This window comes from Denticeps clupeoides, unplaced genomic scaffold (assembly GCF_900700375.1).
Source record: "Denticeps clupeoides unplaced genomic scaffold, fDenClu1.1, whole genome shotgun sequence".
Classification (NCBI taxonomy): Eukaryota; Metazoa; Chordata; class Actinopteri; order Clupeiformes; family Denticipitidae; genus Denticeps; species Denticeps clupeoides.
Window position 1 is genome coordinate 86,732 of NW_021629722.1, and position 22,155 is coordinate 108,886.

General features: G+C 49.8%; 1 protein-coding gene across 1 annotated transcript; it reads right to left on the reverse strand.

Annotated features, from left to right (window-relative positions):
• Window positions 1-354: 354 nt before the first annotated feature.
• LOC114772609 (extracellular serine/threonine protein kinase FAM20C-like) lies at window positions 355-20,683 on the reverse strand. The gene is made up of 10 exons (XM_028965501.1): window positions 19,788-20,683; window positions 19,516-19,691; window positions 19,213-19,291; window positions 6,023-6,115; window positions 4,011-4,126; window positions 3,749-3,929; window positions 3,521-3,630; window positions 1,776-1,857; window positions 1,619-1,678; window positions 355-1,477 (listed from the first exon to the last, which is right to left on the reverse strand). The coding sequence occupies exons 1-10, from the start codon at window positions 20,273-20,275 to the stop codon at window positions 1,192-1,194; spliced, it is 1,671 nt and encodes a 556-aa protein (XP_028821334.1). The 5' UTR covers window positions 20,276-20,683; the 3' UTR covers window positions 355-1,191.
• Between the last annotated feature and the right edge of the window lie 1,472 nt (window positions 20,684-22,155).

Consider the following 22,155-nt stretch of genomic DNA (forward strand, 5'->3'; position numbering starts at 1 on the left):
TCCTGTGATGAGGACACTGCAACTTCACAAATCAGGAGCAACACACAACCTGCTGCAGGTGAAGCAGTTTCTACACACACACACACGCGCATATACACACACACACACACAGACACATACACATGCATACACACACACACGGGCACACACATACATACACATGCATACACACACATACACGCGCACACACATACATACACATGCATACACACACATACACACACACACAAGAATACACGCACATGCATCCACCCACACGCACGCACGCATACACACACACATGCATACACAAATGCACACACACGTACACACATGCATGCGCACACACATGCACGTGCGCACCCACACGCGCACACATGGACACACACACATGCATACACAAACACACACATGCATGCGCACACATGCATGCACACACGAATGCACACATGAACACATTCACCCATATCTATAATTATTTTTTATTTATTTTTATTTCACGAATTGAATCAAACTCTGAAACTTATTAGTGTGACCTAAGCAGTGCAGAGTCTAGTGTGCACTTTGTAGTTCTTGACAGATTTGTTTTTCCATTTTAATCACCACACAAAACACATGCGCACACACACACACACACCTACTGATTTTTAAACATGTTGCTGCGCTTGGTAAGGCGTCGGCTTCACACACTTCCTCTGGACAGTTCTTGACCTGGATGGATTACTGACTCTCCACCATGTGGCGAACGGACGGACACTCACTCACACACACACACACACACACACACACACCGCCAGACTAACATCAATTTATGATTATTCAGAAATAAATAAAAGGCTTAATAAATATTCTCGGGGGGAAAAAAATAAATGTTTTATCCACACAACACCTCGGAGCAAACCTGCACTCCAGTCAGATCTGTAGGGTCTTAAATTAGAGAAGAAGGAAGAAAACACCACGCTAAGCTGCAGAACTCCACTTCCTGCCCCACCACCCGCCAACAAGCGTGAACCCAGAGGCTCCTGGGAGATTCCTGACCACACTCACACACAGCTGGGCAGCAGAAGGAGGAACCCTGTGGAGTCTGTGGAATTCACTGAATTCAGAGGAACGAGAAAAGAACGTTTAAAGACCGCGCGTCTCTTCAGCCAGACAGCCTGTCCTGCACTGCGATTGGTCCATGTCCTATGCCGTGATCGGTCCACAGATGTACTACCTCTTCTGTGCCCTGCGACTGGTGTGGGCAGGGTTTACAAAGTGGGCCGTCTCAGGGGCGGGGCCCATGTCGTCCTCCACCACGCTGCTGTACCCGTCCTTCTCGATGCAGTCGGCCAGGACGCTGAGCACCAGCCGCAGGCGGCGGTCCAGCGCCTCCAGGTGGGGGCGGATCAGGACGGGGGCGAGGCGGTCGCGCCGCAGAGACTCCTCCATCAGGACGCTCAGACGGAACTCCTCCCTCGCCAGGAGCTGCAGACGCAGGTGCGTCGACTTCTTCACCCTGAGGAGCAGAGGGACGCGCGTCAGCACCCCCAGTCAAATAAATAATAGAAATGTATTTCATTTCAGCTGAATAAAATACCGGTCTCTGTTCGTATGGGTGTGTGTGTGTGTGTGTGTGTGTGTGTGTGTGTGTGTGTACCTGCAACACTGACTCAAAGGCACCAGAATTGAAAGCTCATCATGGGAATGTTTTCCAAACCTGGATGAAGGGGAGAGGACGTGCAGACATGTCACCCACGTCACCCGTCACCGCAGAAATGACAAAGTGAGCAGAGGACGGTGAGCAGAACACTCACCCTCGTCCGTTATCCAGGTGGATGATGAAAGTTTCGTTCCCGAACTTCTCAAAGGTTTCGTAGTGATGCCGATCCATGTTCCCTGTCGAAGAATTCACACTCATTACTGTTGGTCAGAGTGTGTGTGTGTGTGTGTGTGTGTACACTGCCCTTCATAATTATTGGCACCCCTGCTTATGATGTGTTAAAAGCCTTAAAATAAATTCAACTGCTATTGCAGAAGCATCACACGCTCACACTGAAAATCGTAGAAAAATGAACCATCAACTCAAGTGAATTTTAAGAGGAAAAAACTATTATTATTTTTCATACGGCGGGAATGCAAAGTATTCAGACCCCTGAAATTTTTCACTCTTTGTTATATTGCAGCCATTTGCCAAGTTGATTTTTGTTCCTCATTAATGAACACACAAAATGTCCTTAAATGGAAGAAGTTTGGGACGTCCAGCCAAACTGAGCTATCAGGGCAGAAGATCCTTTGTGAGACCAAGATAGAACCAGCCACTGCTCATCACCTGTCCAACACAGTCCAAACAGTGAAGCATGGCGGTGGCAGCATCATGCTGTGGGGATGTTCTGCAGCTGAGCAAAGGGTCTGAATACTTAGGACCATGTGATATTTCTGTATTGATGAATCTGCAAAAATGTCAAGTTGATCAGAGTATCTAGGAAGACCAGAGTATCCTGTCAGAGGAATCGTGAATTGTTCAAAACAACTGGAACAGTTTATGAGGAGAACGGTAAGAGAAAATCTCCAAAACAACCACTGGGCGTTATCTACATGCCAACAAGCTGTTTGGGAGGCCTGCATGGAAAAAACATTTACTCACTCACAATCATAAACACACACGTCTGGAGATTGCTATGCAATCTGGGGCTTCAACTGGAACCATGTGCTTTGGTCAGATGAGACCAAAATACAGCTTTTTGGCAACAAACACTCTAAGCCGGTTTGGCGGATGAGTATTAAAAGCACCTCTTGGCCAGGAATCCCAGAATCTGCTCCATCAGACCTCTACAACTAATACAGGATGCAGCAACACCTTCCCAACTTCTCCACACCATCACACTGCTACGTTACCTCCACTGGATCCCAAACCCCCAGAATCTGCTCCATCTGACCTCTACAACTAATACAAAACTAGACTCTTCTCTGTCTTGGTGGAATGAAGTTCCCCTTGAGGTGAGAACACAGTCGCTGAGTATTTTTTACACTGCAGCTTAACACCTTCATCTTTAGAGAATATTTACACTAACTTGTAACTTTCTTATAGTGTGAAAAACTACAACCGAGTGAATAAAAAGTCCTGGTGCACAGAACTGGTTACTTCACTGATGGTGACATGAAAGCAGGTCGTACGTCTCTCTGGATAAGATGCTGTTGAAGCGCGAGGAGGAGCGCGAGGACCCGGGTCGCTGCAGGGTTTAGAGAGACTGAGCTAAGAGGAACGCATGAAGATCCTGTTTCTATATTCTCCCGTCTTGTGAAATGTTATAGAAGATTAGGTGCCAAAAGGGGTTTTGTACAAAGTATTACCACCAGGGGTGCTAATAATTCATGATTTGATGTAAAAAAATTATTTCTCAGTGTGGATCTTATTCCCCACTGAATAAATGCACTTGAATTTTTCATTTTTTAGAACAAAACTGAATTTATTAGAAGCTAAAGAACACATTTTAAATGGGCGTGCCAATAATTATGGAGGGTACAGTATGTGTGTGTGTGTGTGTGTGTGTGTCCTTACCCATGAGGAAATCAAATATGGTCATGTCCATGACGTCCAGGAGGCGGAACCCACTGTCATAGGGCGGAGTCTGTTTTACCTCCTCACAGTAATCAGGATCCACTTCCCACCTGAACACACACACACACACACACACACACACACACACACAGTCACATAACGTTCTCTGTGCAGAGCATCAGTAGACAGTCGGCAGGAGGAGAAAATCAGATCCATCAGATTTCTCACTCGGCTTTCTTCCGCTTGTGGTAGGAACGCCTCCACGGGTTCCTCCAGGTTTTGCGCTTGGCCAGGGCCAGGTCCGGCAGGAAAGCAGCGAGGGACCCCTCGATCTGGTCCGGCCGGCCGCACAGCGCGTGCTCCGTGGAGCAGTAGTAGGAGCACTCGCCGTAGAAGCAGATGTTGTTGGCTAGGCGAGTGAGAGCGGACGAGTAAGAAACGAATGTGTGAGTGCGCGGCGCCCCCGTGTGTTCATGACACTGTGTTGCACCTGGTGATATGAAGAAGGTTCTCCACAGCTTCTTATCTCGAGTCACGTCTCTGATCTCCTTCGTCATGTTCACCAGCCTGCCAGCTACAGGGGGCACCCGGCGGAAATCCAGGATCCTGAGGGCCACACGAGGGCAGAGAAACTTTCACATTCTGCACATCTAGTCACCTTTCTCGCGCCGATCCTGGACATTTACATTCGACCATCTCAACCGGACAAATCACGTTGCATTTTAATTAAATACATCACAGAATCATGATGCGTCCATCATAAATTCTTCCATAGGTTTATATAACAACATGAAATACAGATAAACATAAATGAAAGGTAAATAATAAAGAAAAAGTTATTTTATGAGTTGTAATGGAGGTGGGACTCATTTCACTGTTACAAATATATAAAATAAATTCATATTATAATATAAATAAATAATATAATATAAATGTATAGAATTTTCACGTAATTATATATATATTAGTATAGTTTTATAGTTTTAATATAGTTTTTCTCCTTCCTGGAAGTGGCAGTGGTGGCCTATCCGTAATCAGAAGGTCACCAGTCACCAGACTGAGCACCGTCTGTTATTACAGGACCCGACCAGAAGGTGGCGCTCACACCACGTGTTCCTGCGGCCGTCCCACTGAGGGACTGCGAAGGGAACGTCAGGAACATTTGGGAGGGACAATTTATCCGGCAAATTACACAGGAGAGCGGGACAAGCCGGGACCATCAGAGACGTGTTCAGACTCGGCATCACTCATCCCACTACACCGTAGCTGGCGGTGGGCGGGGCACGTAAACCACCGCGCCCCTGGCCATGACTGAGGGAGGCGTGCGGTGAATCACAGCGCTGAGTAAATACGTGTGTGTGTGTGTGTGTGTGTGTGTGTGTAATGGCTGGAAGAGTGAACCGGCGTCCCCGTCTGTCTGTGTCCACGTTATTGCATCAGGATCTAGAAAACGTTATTTATCTTCTCTGCTGGATAAATCCGAGTGGACAACATCGTTTTTCTGCTCCGTCGTGTCCTACCAGATCAAGCGGAGTCAATTCACGACACACCGAATCATTTGCTAAAGAATCTGAATCAAGTTTTAACATATAACGCAGCTATATCATCTAAATATGAACTACTGTGTTCTGATGCTGACGGGCGGAGCCTCATTCAGACGCTTTTTTTAGACGACCGGGGGCTGCGCTGCCAGCCCACAGCCGGAATATTTAGCTCAGCGGAGGCCACTTCCTTCCACCACCCATCACGCCGGCTGCCGGTCGGCCTCCAGCCAGATGTGCTGCAGCCGCCACGCCCCAGCCGGCTCCGCCCACTACTGCTTAACACAGCCGCCGTGTGTGTGCGAGACCCGTTCCGGTACAGCAAACACACAGCAGGGCTCTGACAGGCAGTTCTACACACACACACACGCGGAGCGTCTATCAGAACACCTTTAGCCATATTTTATTCTTGCTGTGTTCAATAACGTGCCGTTCACTCGTTCACCAATCAGGATACCTGGATGAACAGCATGTTTTAATTAATTAAATGAAAGTGGAGTGATTGTCACATGTGATACACTCGCCATGACAGGTGTGTGTGTGTGTGTGGGGGGGGGGGGGGGGGGGGGGGGGGGGGGCCGCTTCCTTACCCGCTAGGCCACCACTGCCCCATGTGTGGGTGTGTGGGTGCATGTGTGGGCGTGGTCACCACATCAACAACATTTACTTCTTATATAGCCCAGAACCACGTGCAGCACGCCTCAAATGGGCGTGGTCTACAGAGGTGAGTGAAGAGGGAACTTTTGACAGGAGGTGGCTTCAATTGTGCAGAATGAGAAGTGACAGCTGCCAATCATCACCACTGGCTCCTCCCATTTTAAACACGATGACATCATCTGTCTCTCAGATAGATACGGGGAACTCCGGAACACATATACTCACTCGGCCCGGGAGAACACACTCTCACACACTACAAACTAGTGGATTCACACACACACACACACACTGACACACGCCTCACCTGTCTAGGTGGTACGCGGCGATCTCAGCGTTGTGGCGCTCGAAGTCCGAGAAGTAGAAGAAGTCGGGGGGCGTCTCCTGCTCTCGGGTCTGCCTGCAGAGAACAAGGGTGACGGGATAATCAGAAATGTTCTAACACACACACACACACACACACACACACACACACACGTCCCAGGAACCTGAGCCTCCTACTCTGACCTCTGACCTCCATTTAAAAAAATTAGCATCTGGAAGAAAAAAAAAAAAAAGAACGAAACACTCCCTCCTGGTTTCCGAAAGGCAGCTGTGCTCTAATCACCATCCCGCCTCTGTGCCGGGCTGCAGTGCATGCTGGGAGTCGGGGCCTAATCTCCTCCCTCCGCTGCTCGCTGCCGTGCCAGGATGTGACAGCTGAGCCCAGAATCGGCCTGAGCGGTAAAAAGTGGCAAAAGAGGAGGGTACCACACACACACACACACGCACTGGGTCAGTGGTGGCCTAGCGGTTAAGGAAGCGTCCCCGTAATCAGAAGGTTGCCGGTTCGAATCCCGATCAGTCAAGGTACCACTGAGGTGCCACTAAGCAAAGTACCGTCCCCACACACTGCTCCCCGGGCGCCTGTCATGGTGCCCACTGCTCACTCAGGGTGATGGTTAAATGCAGAGGACAATTTCACTGTGCGCACTGTGTGCTGTGCTGCTGTGTATCATGTGTGTCAATCACTTCACTTTCACTTTTCACTCACACACACACACACACACGTGTATGCACATCTTTACATAGGACGTAGTGTAATAAGTGAGTAAATACTCTTATCCAACAACCTCTTCACCTCATCTTACCTCTAAACTTTATTAAACTTCACCGCACGACAGGTTTTTACATGACAAGGTGCCATAATGCATGTGCAACTACTGCTGCAACCCGGTTACTGCAGCTCACACACACACACACACACACACTTTAACTGGCAGCATGTGAGACGCCGCTGGTGCAGCTCAAACGGACACCATGACCTTCACAATCATTCACTCTCTCTCACACACACACACACACACACACACACACATTCTGTCTGTGTGCTGGTGTGTTTGAATTCTATTTGTTGATTGCTGTGTCTGTGTGTGTGTGTGTGTGTGTGAAAAGCTGCTGTAAAAACCACTTTTTTCTCTCATTATTTTTAGTGACCTGAGCGTCTTTTAAAAAGTTAATTTTATGAAGAGAAGAGGGTAACTTCAGCTGAGGAGCGCCGCCCGGTGGCCAGGGGGTGTCTGTATGGACACACACACACTGCAATCTGCAGTTACCTCATGATAAGCTTCACTTTGCTGTATAAGGTCTGTGTGTGTGTGTGTGTGTGTGTGTGTGTGTGTGCAGGGCAGGGCGGGGCTTAGGCAGCTGTTTTACGTACATTTCCCTGACTGTGAAAAATGGTTGGTGTGGAAACAGGAACTTGGCAATGAACCGGATTCTGGCATTCCAACTCTGACACTAACACACACATACACACACACACACCGGTGGCCCATGATGCACTGCTGCCGTTAACGGACAGATCAGAGGCTCATACGGCGATGTAGCACATCACTCACACACACGTACACACAGACACCTTGAGAGGCTGCACACAGCTCTGAAACGGGACTGGGGAGGGGCCTGGTGACGTCACTGTATACTGGGGGAGGGGTCTGGTGACGTCACTGCATGCTGGGGGAGGGGCCCCGTGACCTCTGTGGCCTGACCGCGCAGTGTTAATGATGGAAGACGGTCTTTATTCTTAATAGGACCTGCTGTGCCCTTTCATTTGTCTAACGAGTTTAGGCATCGATTTTCCCTCCGGATTCGGCTCAGACTAATGAAGGGCGCTGTGTGATTAGGAACAATCCGTTTTTCATCCACCGTTCGGTGTAAAATGCCCATTTGGTATCAAATGAAAATTAATTACATAATCACACAGGAAGTAAACACACAGACACCTTCTGTGATTGGTGGGTGTGGGGGCCACGCCCCACTCGCCCAGTCCAGAGCTCATCTACGTCTTTTCTTCCTGTATCGATTTCACTGCCCAGAGGGAGCCAGCGTCTGAAGGTCCTGGAGCGTGCTCAGCGCCTCACTCCGAAGAACCGGATCACGGCTAATTATTAAAGCCGCGGTGACTCCGGTTAATTTCAAACCTTGGTTTAAAAAAATAAATAAATAAAAACCATCCCCACCAATCCCAACTTGCCAGCGGAACACCGAATTCCTTTCCACTGGCATGCAGAAGGTGGAATTCCGGAAAGAGGCCGACACCCACAATCCAATAACAACGGTGTTGGTCCCCCAGTATACACAGTATTTAGTCTAGTCACCGTTCCAGTGTTCTTTTTCCATGTGTGTGTGAGCAGGTAGTAACATTTTAAACTGGGATTAAGGACAGTATTTATTCCAATTTTCATACGATTATCAGTGATTAGGGAGGGAATCTCAACGTATTGATTATTGATGGATTATCAGTGAATGATTTATGGATGGATCAGTGTAATTTGTACCCGGGACACTGGCCACGCCCCCTGCAGCCTGGCACTATAAAAGGTTCCCGCTCCAGACCTCCGGGTTCTGGTACTAAACGGAGAACAGACGAGTGGTCTCGGGAGGAGTCGGCGGGACTCCCTGTCTTGTATGCGGGGTACATTACATCCAACTGCCTTGAGTTTGTATTTCCGGTGCTGGCGTGGGTCTCCCCTTTTCCCGTTCCCACATGTCCCAAAGCTTGGTCCTAATAAATATTGGTGGGAATAATCTGCTCCAGTACAGTTTTTATCCTGCTCATTGTGCTGGACTTCCATTTTGGAGACCAAAAGGTATAAAAATATTTGTAAAAAATAATTTTAAAAAACCTGATCTAACTGTTGGGCAACATCTACAAAACCCCGGTCACAGTTAAAGATGAAGGCAGATTGGAACCAATCACCCGGCACAAGATCCAGGTCATAATTGATGTTAGAGGTCATAGTTCGTATATTTAATGTGGAGTAACACAGATCCAATCATTCCAATTCAATGGAAACTGAACACAGATTCCAAAATCCTGTCGGCCATTTACAGCGTTCAGCAGACTCACGTAAGACCCGATCTGAATATACATCTCAGAACCATACACATGGTTCTAAACATATAGAACCGTACACGAGAGTACTTTCTAAACAGGAAGGATTTTATCCTCTGATAAAAGCTGTTGGAAGATCTAGTGCAAGTTCATTCTACCAGAGAAGAGTCAGAGAAGGGAACGCAGCAGTGGGAAGGTGTGCTGCAGCGCTCTGGATCATCTAGAGAGACCGGCTTTCTAATAGTCTAGAAAATATGTGAGAGGGAATTGTCCATGGCTACCCCGGTGGCAGAAGAAGAGATTGGGGAGTTGTCCAGGGAGACCAGCGTCCATCATTCCTTTTCTCTGTACATCTTTTCCTGAAGCCACACACACACACACACACACACACGTGACCCACATAACCCAGAACAGAGAGATCCATCCTGAACCCCACTCAGCAGCGACCCTCGAGGCGACTCGTCCACTTTATCAGAAGGTAACTCTTCTGGAGCCTGATTGGCTGAGCCAAATGAAGCAGAGTTCTGTATTAATCCATCGAGAAGAGCTTTTTTTATGTTGCTAGGCAGCCACAGCCAGTTATTGCACCACACTCGTTTGTGTGGAGTATTAATACGTCTAATTATTTATTGATCATTTCAGCCATTTAATTGTGTTTCTCGCACTGCCCCAGCATTTAATTAACTAATAAGCCAGAAGCGGCTGAGCCGCACTGTGAATTTATTCTGGCTTCCAGTACGTCCACAGCCCACAGGAGAAGGTGCTCGCCAGAGTTCAACATCGTCCCCCAAATTACAACCTGCAGTCGTCAAGCCAAAACACGTCAATCACTTTTACAGCTCGACGCGATTACAGTAATTAGCAGAGCCGGGTTTTACTCAAACGTGCAGGCGTCCAGTCCTCCGAACAGGCCTGAGCAGCTCCACCTCGCAGCAGGGGAACTCCAGAGCCGAAGACACGACCCTCTAAATCCCGTCCCCCCGGATCTCCACAGGGGCGTCGGGAGGAATGCCTGGCATCCCGTCTCATCCTGACGATGGTCTGGGTGTCGTCTGCATCTACTGTTCACTCACAAGAGCCTCCAACGCTGCTGAGCGGACAGTAACTCAGCCACAAAAATATATCAATTCTAATGTATTACAAGCGGACTAATTTAAAATAGCCACATCAAAGTGTTGACTCTTCACTGGAACGAATGCTCTTGGAGACCACAAGAGGGCGATATATATAAAACCTGTACGCAGCATTTATTAACTTACCTGGTTGATTCAGAGAACACCAGGACTCTAGTTGCTCTTTACTTTTATGAAAGTGTCATTGTGATGCACAGCATGATGCACACGGTGACACAACCAAATGTGTCCTCTGCATTTAAGTGGTTAAGTGTCCTGCTCAGGGACACGATGGTAGTAAGTGGGGTTTGAACCTGGGTCTTCTGGTTCAAAGGCGAGTGTGGTACCCACTAGGCTACTACCACCCACCACCCCCTTACTGGGCAGTGATGACAGGCGTGCGGGGAGCAGTGTGTGGGGACGGTACCCAGACCAAGGGGACCTCGGTGGCACCTCGGTACTTCAGGAATCGAACCCACAACCTTCCTCTTTACCCGCCACGCCACCACTGCCACTAAAAAGCTAGAATTAAGGTCAAATTATCCACAAATTGCTGCTATGTTTCAATAACCATCAGTTTTTTTTTTTATTTTAAATGATGCAAGTGCAGTATGAACCTTGAAAATGACCTTCTGAAATCATCATCATCATCATCATAGGAGCGTGTGCACATTCACACGCCGACTCTGGCAGCAGGAGTCCAGCACATCTGGGGTGGGAAGAGGCGGGGCCACCGCGAAACGCCACACCGTGGGGCGGTGACGTGTCCGTCAGCTCTGTTCTGCAGCACGTGATTCATATTTCATCCTCCGCCAGGCTGCTTTTATATCTAAATAAAGGGCTGGCGCATTATCATATCACATGGCCAATTACTGGCATTGTCACAGGCCAGCAGGAATGGAAGGTGACATTTGCACGCCGCACGGCACGCATCTGATCATTCAGAAATATTCCGTCTCCTTTCTACTTATGTAGGTCACGCGAACGCCCACTTCCACTAGACGGCTTGATAAAGCGCGATAATTACGGCGAAACGAGCGCGTCGGGCACTCAACCAAAGCGCTTTCAGCTCCTGGCTGAGTCACTCACTCGGCGCTGCAGACGTAACGGACCGACACGCAGGCCGGCCGGAAAGAGCCGCCTCGGCGGCACCCATGGGCCCGCAGACGAGGGGACAGGAAGCCGTCCCTCCGACATTTCTGACTTCCTGCCGCGAGATCATCAAATTCAAATGTTATTTGTCACATACACAGTCATGCACGGTATGATATGCAGTGAGACGCTTTCAGCGACTGAACAGACCTCGGTATTGCAAATGTTGCAAGTATACAATGAAAACCAATACGCAAATATTGCAAACATAACCAAATATTACACTTTTACGTCTTTAACATAAAATATGTGTAACAGGTAGGGTGAAGGTGTGCAAATGAGTGAAGATTATGTATAAAGATTAAAAAAGCCAAAAAAAATTGCTTGAAAGTGAAAGTGCTGGAGTGGATTGGAGTTCTATGCACCGTTGTGGTTGAGAGATCGGATCACCATTAACGCGGATTATAATTACAAACGTAGGCATGTTTACTGAAACGTGCACAATTCTAATAAAATATTTCAATTTCTTTACAGAAAATATAATCATTTATTATATTTCTATATGTTATAGAAGATATAGTGAAATGTTCAGTGTGGCACCACTTGGGGCAGTGGTGGCCTAGCGGTTAAGGAAGCGGCCCCGTAATCAGAAGGTTGCCGGTTCGAAACCCGATCCGCCAAGGTGCCACTCAGGTGCCACTGAGCGAAGCACCGTCCCCACACACTGCTCCCCGGGCGCCTGTCATGGCCGCCCACTGCTCACTCAGGGTGATGGTTAAATGCAGAGGACAAATTTCACTGTGTGCACCGTGCGCTGTGCTGCTGTGTATCACATGTGACAATCACTTCACTTTCACTATTTCACTTTCACCATCTCCTTTTTTTTTTACCCTGGATGGTTGGAGCTTCTTCTCACCAGAGCACCAGCCAAGAGTCGTGCCGTCCCCACCTGACCCCAGATCAGTTTATCAAGGCAAATCTGACCTCTGACCTCATGCCGGTGGACATGTCCTCCCTCTTGGTTCCTGGTGCGATGTCGGAATAACTTGAAGGTGACGACATGGACCGTTTCCGATGTCTCGCCACCCCGTGACGTCCCTGTCCCCGCTGCGGCGTCCTGTTGACTCATGCCGGGCAAACAATGAGTGACACGCGGGGGACGGCGGCACCGGAGCTGCGCTCCTTCCTGAAAAGCCCACTTCATCGGCGGCCCTCTGCCCCCGAGGTGAAAGGGGGCGGAGGGCGGCGCCCCACAACAGAGCCACCTCTGTCCCGCCTCATTCCAGGGCAGGTGGCTCCGGTTACGGCGCGGCTCCAGAAATGCCCGAACAATCGGCCGTCTTCTTTCCCGTCCCGGCGAAGGTCTGAGGAGCGTGACAGGTGCTCGCCCGACTCTTTCATGTCTGGATTGAGAATTTATTGTCGCGGCAACGAGGATAATTACGGCGGCGCGGCCCGGCGCAGGAGCCGGCACGCGCCCAAACTTGTTTCTTAATTGCGAAAGCAGTTCCCCAAACTGCGAGACACGCAAATCCTCCGGTTTTAGCGGCGGCTAAATTTGTCCTCTCAATTCCTGTTTTTCGAAGACGACTGCCGGTCCCCCGCCGGGGACGTCTCCGCGGTCACACTCCTGCCAGCAAGCGCCCAAATTGGTGGGTGGGGTGGGTGCAGCCCACTGATACGCGGTCGGGAGTCTCAACTCTGCAATTAAGCGGGAAAACGGCGGGGACGTGAAGTCCACGTGGGCTGCTGGTCCCATGCCTTCCCACCGCTGGACCGGCGGTAACGTTTTATAGGGTCTTCGGGACCCTAATCTAGTCCAAGACTGGAACAGCGGGTCCAAAACTACTCTTACGTTGCCAGTCAAATCCCTTTTAATGTAGTAGATGAAGAAACGCTTGTTTTTCATCTGGCCTGGCGGTTAAGGAAGCGGCCCCGTAATCAGAAGGTTGCCGGTTCGAATCCCGATCTGCCAAGGTGCCACTGAGCAAAGCACCGTCACCACACACTGCTCCCCGGGCGCCTGTCATGGTGGAAATAAATCAAGTGAAAGTGAAATGATTGTCATTGTTGTACACTGCAGCACAGCACACGGTGACACGGTGAAAAGTGTCCTCTGCATTTAACCATCAGCTTTGGTGAGCAGTGGGCACCATGACAGGCTAGGCCACCACTGGCATAGGCCACCACCAATCAAATACATATTTCCTGCGTTAGATCCTCTTTACGAAATTCAGCCGCGGTGCAGAATTCCAGCCACTTTGATCCAGTCCCACAATGAGATTTCCCAGGAAGCACCATTTCGGTGTCTGTAGCTTTAAATGCTAATGAGGAGGAGAGACCATCCACCAACCACAATGTTTGGTGCAGACAGGAAGTCGTCTCGCCGTTTTTCCAGAAGAAATAAAATGAACCCGCTGGTTCTTCAGAGTCTCGCGGGACGGAACTAAAAAAAAAAATGAATTGTGCTCATTTTTACATCCAGTCACCGAGCGACTACAATGCTTTGCACGTTTGGAGGACCATAGACAGGCTAGAGGAACTCGTATTAATGTTAAATCATCTCACAAAGGCACATTTTCCTTTAAAAATAGTCTTTGCCATAGTCTTTGTTGGGTCATGCAGGGTCAGGGCCTGGTTTTAAAGCTGGTGTGACAGTCTGAGGCCACATTGTCCTGAGGTTTGGACATCCAGTGCTTTCACCCCACACTTCATGGTGTAACGTCCAGGGCACCCTGACATTTGGGACTCACCACAGAGGACGGCGTTCCGGAAAACGGAGCTGGACCCAGGCTTGTTAAACATTTATAGGGACCAGTCAGCTTCTCCTCACGGGAGGAAAACAGATTTAAAACCCCGCAGCTGTGGGGTTGGGGGTTTATGAAGGTTTTATTTTTTTTGTCTCTTTTTAAATGATTCCTGTAAATGTGATAAAATGAGAAAACGTGAGGAGAGAAGAGACGGCGAGGAACAAGGAAGCCAGACGGTGTAGGTGTGTGAGGCAAGTGTGTTGCCACCATGGTTCATTCCATTTACTGCGATCACTTTAATGGCTGCAACCTTTATCTGGTGGAAACTGAACTCATGGATGGAAAAAAAAAAAAGAAATGCACTTACATCATTTATATTTTCAACATTCCATCCATTAAATTCAATAATAAGAACAATAAAACTAATTATAATCCTGTAGAATTGCATTAAGGACCATAAGCCGGCCTATAAACTGCCGCAGCACTGGGCCTGAACATTAGTGGCGAAAGTCAGGTCCCTGATCGTACCGAGGACTGAATCTTACCCTTCAAACCAGAATAAAAGTCCCATTATTCATTTCAACGAAGAGTTATGCTTTTCACCCCCACAAAAAAAAAAAAAAACCCTGCCGTGTCCTGATTGGTCCCCTCCTTTAACCATGCGCACTCATGAATAAGACGAAGTGCGTTGGGAATATCCACTGATGTCAAATAAAGTGTTGATCGTGTAACTGAATGTTGTGGGCGTGGTCACGTCCTCAATGTCTGCTTATACAGCGGATTTATGAAAATAACACAACAGGAGCTGACGCTGAACTACACCCGGACGTGGCTTTTACATTGTCCAGAATCTGGAAGTATTATGCGTGACAGCTGTCAATCATTCCCACAGGCTCCGCCCATTTCCCCCCCACTGTTGTTTATAAAACCGGCCCCTCTCTTGTTCGTTCATCTCTCAAAATGCTGATATTAGCGAGCACACATTTTGTGGAGCTTTTTACTGCTCATCCATCGTGACCAGAAAAATAAAAGGCCGTCGCGGTGCAGTAAGGACCGGGTGACAGGGCGGTGACAGGATTCAGCGCTGCCCTGATTTCAGGCCGTGTTGTTGTCACGTGTGTTTTTTCCCTTCCCGGCGTCCGCGGTGGAGAGGCGGAGCTCGGCTGCGTGACGCGGCAGCACCAGGCCTAAAATAGAGTGGGGGGTGAGAGCGGCGTCGGAGGAACCAGGCGAACATTGATTTAGCGAGAGCGACATCGGCAAACCCCGGCGGAGCACAGATTTGCTTCCAAAGCTCATGTTTGCACACCCAGTAAAGCAAACAGGACGCAGCGCCGCCGGGCCACCGGGCCACCGAGCCACCGGGCCACCGGGCCCACTGCAGATAAAGTGCTCACGGTCCATCTCTTCAGAAAGAGGAAGCCATTAAGAGGGCCGAGTTAAAAGCCAGACGGTTAATCCAGCTGTAAGCTGCATGTCGTTTCTGCTCTTTCTGCCCCGTTCTGCTACACACACACACACACACACACACACACACACACACCCTATATACACCCACGCACACACACTATATACACCCACACACACACTATATACACCCAATATACACACACGCACACACACTATATACACACACACACACACACACCACATACACCCTATATACACACACACATACACGCACTGTATATACACACACACAAACACACACACAGAGGGGGTCAGAGTCAAAATAATGCAGCTTTTCCACAGGGACACAACAAAAGCCGTCGCAGTCCAGCAGTTGCACATCAGCCCGCCTCGCCGCTCGACATGTGGGGAGATTACGGCCTTCGTTACGACTTCGTAATCCGCCACCGCAACCCGATCAGAAACCAGAGGGGCGGCGCGCCCATAAAATATCCACGATTCTTCCTGAGACTGAAGTGCTGGTTAATTCCGGTTATATGGCGGACGAGGGGGGGCTGACGATGAGCAGGACTCACACGGCGACAGATGGAAGCACAATTTCACAACCTGACAGCATGAGACCCAGACGTGTGACAAGTGTCCACAACCATGACCCCGACCCTCGGTTCACCTCTTCTCAGACGGGACAATTCTCATAACGACCCGCCTCACCCCCCAGCCAACACCGTACTCGACCACGTCACCACGGCAACATCCTCCACATCAGCCGACCCCGTGCCTAGCGTCCTAATGAACTCGGACGCGCCGGAGCGGTGACCTTACCCTGGGTCACCTGACCTGACCGCGCACTTTATCTCCGTCCCGGGACGACAGATTTCAGACTTTAATACCGCGGCCGTGACGACGCGCCGTTCAGAGTTTAAGCTGCTGGACCGCGAGGAGCGTCACACCGGCGCAGCACACAGAATAAAAACAGGTTTTAACAGATAAGACCCGTCCTGGAACAATCTCTCAACATGGACGTTCCTGGTGAGGAGATAAGGAGTCGGCTGACACACACACACACACACACCACTGACACACCCAAGCAGCAGACACATAAAACACACCCACAGCAGCCATTACACATACCAGCATCTAAACACACACACACACACACACCCCGACCTGCGATTATTCAGAAAGGCCGGATGGTGTAGTGAATAATGCAGAATTCAGATTCCTTTAAAGGGCCCCGGGCGTCTTTTTATGAGACAGAGGACTGCGAGAGGAAGCGAGCGCGGCGCTGTCGCAAGACGCAGCTTTTTACGTAACCGCGGTTCCTGCGACGTTCCTGGACGTTTCCCATGAGCCTCGGCAGCGGCGCTCCTCGGAGAGCCGCTAATCAACGTTTCCGTCAGCCAGCTGCTCAAGGGTCTTCCGTTCAGCCTCGATGATCTGAGAGGACAGGAAGTCGACTGTCACTCACGTCCCCCACATGCCAAAGCCACCACTGGGGCCGAGAGACCTCCACCAGTGTGTGTCTCTCTCTCTCTCACACACACACACACTCATCCTTATACGATACATGTATAGGATCGACAGAGCTGAGGTGAAAAGGGTTTTAAAAAGGTCTTCTTGCGTCTCAGGATGGACACATTTACAGGCGAGGACATCTCCAGCTCCGACCTGGCGTTCTGATTGGCTGAGAGGAATCCTGGGAGTGAGGATATAATCACTCTGACTCATCTCTTCGAGAATCATTAACTTATTTACCGTCACAAAATCATATTTCCAAGGGAGACGTTGCTAAGGAACCGCGGGACCACATCAGATGGATCTGAAGTTGTTGTTTTTACTCTGATATTAATTCATACAAAAAATGTGATTTTTTAAAAAATATATATTTCTGAACAGCAACCGAACAGGTTTCCCTTTCGTAGGCAGAGCGCCGTACAGTCAGCAGTGACAGGGACAGTCCCCCCGGGGACACTCAGGGTTAAGTGTCCTGCCCAGGGACACCATGGTAGTAAGTGGGGTCTGAACCAGATTTTTTTTACCCACTAGGCTTCTAACTCCACAGCTTTCATGAAGATGAACCTGAAAGTATTTTCATTTTGCGATAAAATGTCATCTACGTTATAATTAGTTTTTCATCGTTCGTTTGTTATTCTGGCATCATTACAAAATATGATATAAGTGCATGAATAGCAAATACAACAAATATATGAAAGGAATTGCAAAAGGTTCTATAATGGTGAAGGTATGAAATATGCAGTACAGATAAAGCAGTTCCGCAGCGGCCCGAGTGGATTATTACCTAAATAATTACCGCGCCCGCTCTCTGGACCCGCCGCTTTACTGATGAGCGAAGCCGAGGAAGCCACAACCCGTCAAACACGACCACGGCGTTCACAAGCCGAGACACCAATAAACGTCCCCACCCGTCACCGAGCCATCAGATCAAATGACCTTGACCGCTCGCGCAGAGACGTTAACCACACGACACGACCAAAACCCGCGGCCCCACGCCGGACCGATCGATGAGGAGCCCGGCGCGGCGATGACAGGACGCCCGCTTCAAACGCCGTCTCGGGTGGCGGCGGGCGCGGCCGGGCGCGGCGGAGCCGAGAGAACAACCTGACGCAGACTGAAGGGGATTTAATCAAAAGCCAAAAGTCATTTTCTTGCAAGTTGGAGAAATCCAGTCAGAGATAAAACATGTTTAAAAGTGTCTGCAGGAAATTAGAGCTCTCACACACACACACCACACACACACACAACACACCCCACACACAAGAAAAACACACCCCACCACACACAAACAAAAACAACACAAAAACACAAACATGCACAACAACACAAAAAAACACACCCAAACACAACACACACCACCCCACACACCCCCCCCACACACACACCCCACACAAACTCACTCACCACACACACACCCCACACACACACGTACACACACACACACTCACTCACACACGTACACACACACCCGTGTACACACACACACTCACTCACACACGTACACACACACCCGTGTACACACACTCACACACGTACACACACACCCGTGTACACACACACACACACACACACCCGTGTACACACACTCACACACACACACACACACACCCGTGTACACACACTCACACACACACACACACACCACACACACCCGTGTACACACACTCACACACACACACACACACTCACACACGTACACACACCACCGTGTACACACACACCACACACACACACCAGCGGCAGAACAGACCAAACTGTTGCCCCAAACACAGACCCTCAAGCAACAGAAACCGCCGAGCAGGAGGAGCCGAGCTGGCCGCCGCGTCACATGACCGCCGAGCTCCAAAATTACCGCACAAAGACCGTCCAGTTACCGATCTGCCGGTCCCCCACCGCGCCGTCAAATCTCTAAATTACAATAATTCGCTCCGGTAACATAGTACGTAACCTTCATTATTTTACATTTCTTATTAAATTATTACAGTATTTTATTTCAAGTTATTAAAGGAAAATCCTCAACAACTAAAAGGAGCAGCAACTCGTCTTCATCGTCCGGCGGTCACTTTACCTTCCCGCCCGACTGAAGTACTTGTGCAATAAAGCAATTCAGATTTATTATGCTTATCACTATAATAATAATAATTATTATTATTATAGAGTGTCTGGAGAGTCACTCTCACACACACACACACACACACACACACACTCGCGGTGATTTACGGAGACGAACAGAGCTTCTCACTTCATGGGTTTGAAGAGCGCCTGTCCGTAGTTGTGGAAGGTCATGATCAGCTTCAGCTGCGTCCCCCCGGACTTCATGGCTGTTGGGAGAGGAGCAGGACGTCAGCTCGCGTTCGCTCGTGTTACACGACGATTGTTCCCCCGCAGACTCTTTGTTGGAAGTGCGAAACGGGAGAATTTGCACAAAAGGTGTCGGGTCCCGGCGTTCCGGCACCACCCTCCGGCCCGATTGTCTCCGTTTTCTGCACAATGGCCGACCTTTGGCGGACCTGCGTGAAAGCGCGTGACGCACGGCACGTCTTACCAACGCTGGTGATCCTCTGGGCCGCCAGGTCCGCCAGCATGGCGTCGATGACGGGGTTGTGGCGGGAGTAGAGCTCGAAGCGGTTTATTCCGATGTGGAAGCGGAGCCAGTTGGGGTAGCTGTCGGCCGACAGCTCGCCCGCCCGGGCCTTGTCCTCGTCCCTGGCCTGGGCGCCCCTTCACACACACACACACACACACACACACACCAGAGGTCAGAGGTCAGGGGAACTGTCATATGGAGACAAGGAAGGAGTAAAAGCGGCACCTCACCATTCCTGGTTCTCCGCCGCCTTGGGGTCGAACCGTATGTCCGTGTTGACGTTGAACAAAGTGTCCTCGTCGGTCAGCGCCGGCAGGGCCACCGTGTACAGGGGGTGGGCGAACAGGGCGGAGAGCCTGGAGCCCTGCGCCGGCGCGCCCGGCCGCGGGTTCGAGCCCTGGCCCGGGCTCCCCCGGCTCCCCCGGCTCTGGCCGGCCGGCCCGGGCCTGTGGGCAGCCTCCGGCCTCTCCTCCAGCGAGTGGGAGGTCAGGTTGGAGCTGGGCTCGTTGCTGAAGTCCTGCAGGATGCGCAGGGTGTGCTTGCTGGAGCGGCCCGGTTCGGCCCGGTCCCGCGGCTCCTCGCTGGGGCCGTGCGGGCAGGAGCAGGAGCCGCCGGCCCGCCGCTCCAGCCGGGGCAGCAGGTCGATCATGATGTGCATGGAGCAGGCGATCAGGAAGACCATGAGGATCAGAACCCGGAACTTGCGGAAGAGGATCATCTTCAGGAGGACCAGCGCGAAGCCGAACGGGGTCTCTACATTATAAACGGCGGGGACCTGCGGGGGTCCATCCGCCAGCTTCACCAGCCCCTCCGAGGAGCCCCGATCCCCGCTCCTCCTGCTCTCATTCCGCCCCGAAGGTCGACCGTCGGAACCGGGTCCCGTCGGGCTCGGCTCGCATCATGCGAGAAGGAGACGCGTCGAGCGGAAAACGGGACGAATAAAAGCAGCTTCCAGGTCCCCCGCCAGGTCGCCTCGTTCCCGGACGGTCGCGTCCTGTCGCGTCCTGGCGCGGCGCGCTGCGCGGAGGGCGCGTTTTATTCCGCGGAGCCGAGATCCGGCCTCACCCCGCGTCACGGACACCAGATTGGCTGCGGCCGACAGCAGCCCGGAGAAAAGCAGCAATCAGGAGCGGCGGCCGCGGCCTGCAGTACCGGCGGCGGCCGGAGGGGGGCGCCGCGCACATCTGTCAAACAGCTGTAATACGCAAACACGCATTTTACACGTACAGTACAGGCCAACAGCCTGGACACCTTCTCATTCGATGTGTTTTCTTTATCTTCAGGACCATTTACGTTGGTAGATTCTCACTGAAGGCATCAAAACTACAAATGAACACATGTGGAGTTCTGTACTTAACAAAAAGTGGAGACCTGACCTCCACAGTCACCGGACCTGAACCCAATCCAGATGGTTTGGGGTGAGCTGGACCAACAAGTGCTAAACACCTCTGGGAACTCCTTCAAGACTGTTGGAGAAGCATTTCAGGAGACGACCTCTTGAAGCTCATCGAGAGAATGCCAAGAGTGTGCAAAGCAGTAATCAGAGCAAAGAAACTAGAATATAAAACATGTTTTCACTTATTTCACCTTTTTTTATTAAGTACAGAACTCCACATGTGTTCATTCATAGTTTTGGTGCCTTCAGTGAGAATCTACCAACATAAATGGTCATGAAGATAAAGAAAACACGTTGAATGAGAAGGTGTGTCCAGACTTTTGGCCTGTACTTTATATTTCTATGTCATTTATTTACATTAGAGAGTCAGTCACATGCAATTCTAGGTACAATTTGTTTGCATTTTGAACCCTTTTTAAAATGGTTAAAAAGATGAAATAAATAAATCCTGTACTAGGCCTCTTGCTGCAGGATGTAAAAAAAACAAACACATTTTCTATTGTCACCTGTGTCACACCCTTATCATGCTGACAAAAGACACAACCACCTTAATGGGGTTAAGATTGTTGACCAGTAAGTCTGAAAAACCTTGACCTTGAGTCTGACCATCATAAGTTATGTTCTTAACCAGGGGTTCTGTGTAAAAATGTGTAAATGGGTTAAAATGATCAAAATATAGTGACAACATCTATCTTGTGCTGCAGAGATACAGAAATATAAAGTTAGCATGATCGTTATCTGGCCACTATATATTTCTAGATTATTTATTTTTAATTTGATTAATCCTGAAGGAAATTGCTTCTCATCTTTTATTCCAGTGGCACCTTGGCACATCGGGATTCGAACCGGAAACCTTCTGATCACGGTCGCTTCCTTAACCGCTAGGCCACCACTGCCTCTAAATGTTTACATTTCAGGGTGGACGAGTAATGTGGACTGATGTTCTTTCAGTGCCTTGCTTCTCAAAGTGTGGTATGCGGCTTCCGTCTAAGAAACTCAAACCATTTAAAATTTTCCCAGCTGTAAAACCATCCCGTGTCATACTCTCATTCATATCAGCAATCAGCAGACGCCCTTATCCAGAGCGACAGTCAGTAAAGACAGGGACAGTCCCCCTGGAGACGCTCAGGGACACAATGCCAGGAAGTGGGACTCACTGGGCTGCTGCCACCCCTAGTACCAGCCCTAGTTTAACTACTTTT

Coding starts and splice junctions, on each gene's coding strand:
- LOC114772609 (XM_028965501.1), bottom strand. CDS start 20,275: ATGATCCTCTTCCGCAAGTTCCGGGTTCTGATCCTCATGGTCTTCCTG. Junction 19,692..19,787: donor GCGGCGGAGAACCAGGAATG/GTGAGGTGCCGC, acceptor GTGTGTGTGAAG/GGGCGCCCAGGCCAGGGACG. Junction 4,127..6,022: donor GCCGCGTACCACCTAGACAG/GTGAGGCGTGTG, acceptor TGTGGCCCTCAG/GATCCTGGATTTCCGCCGGG.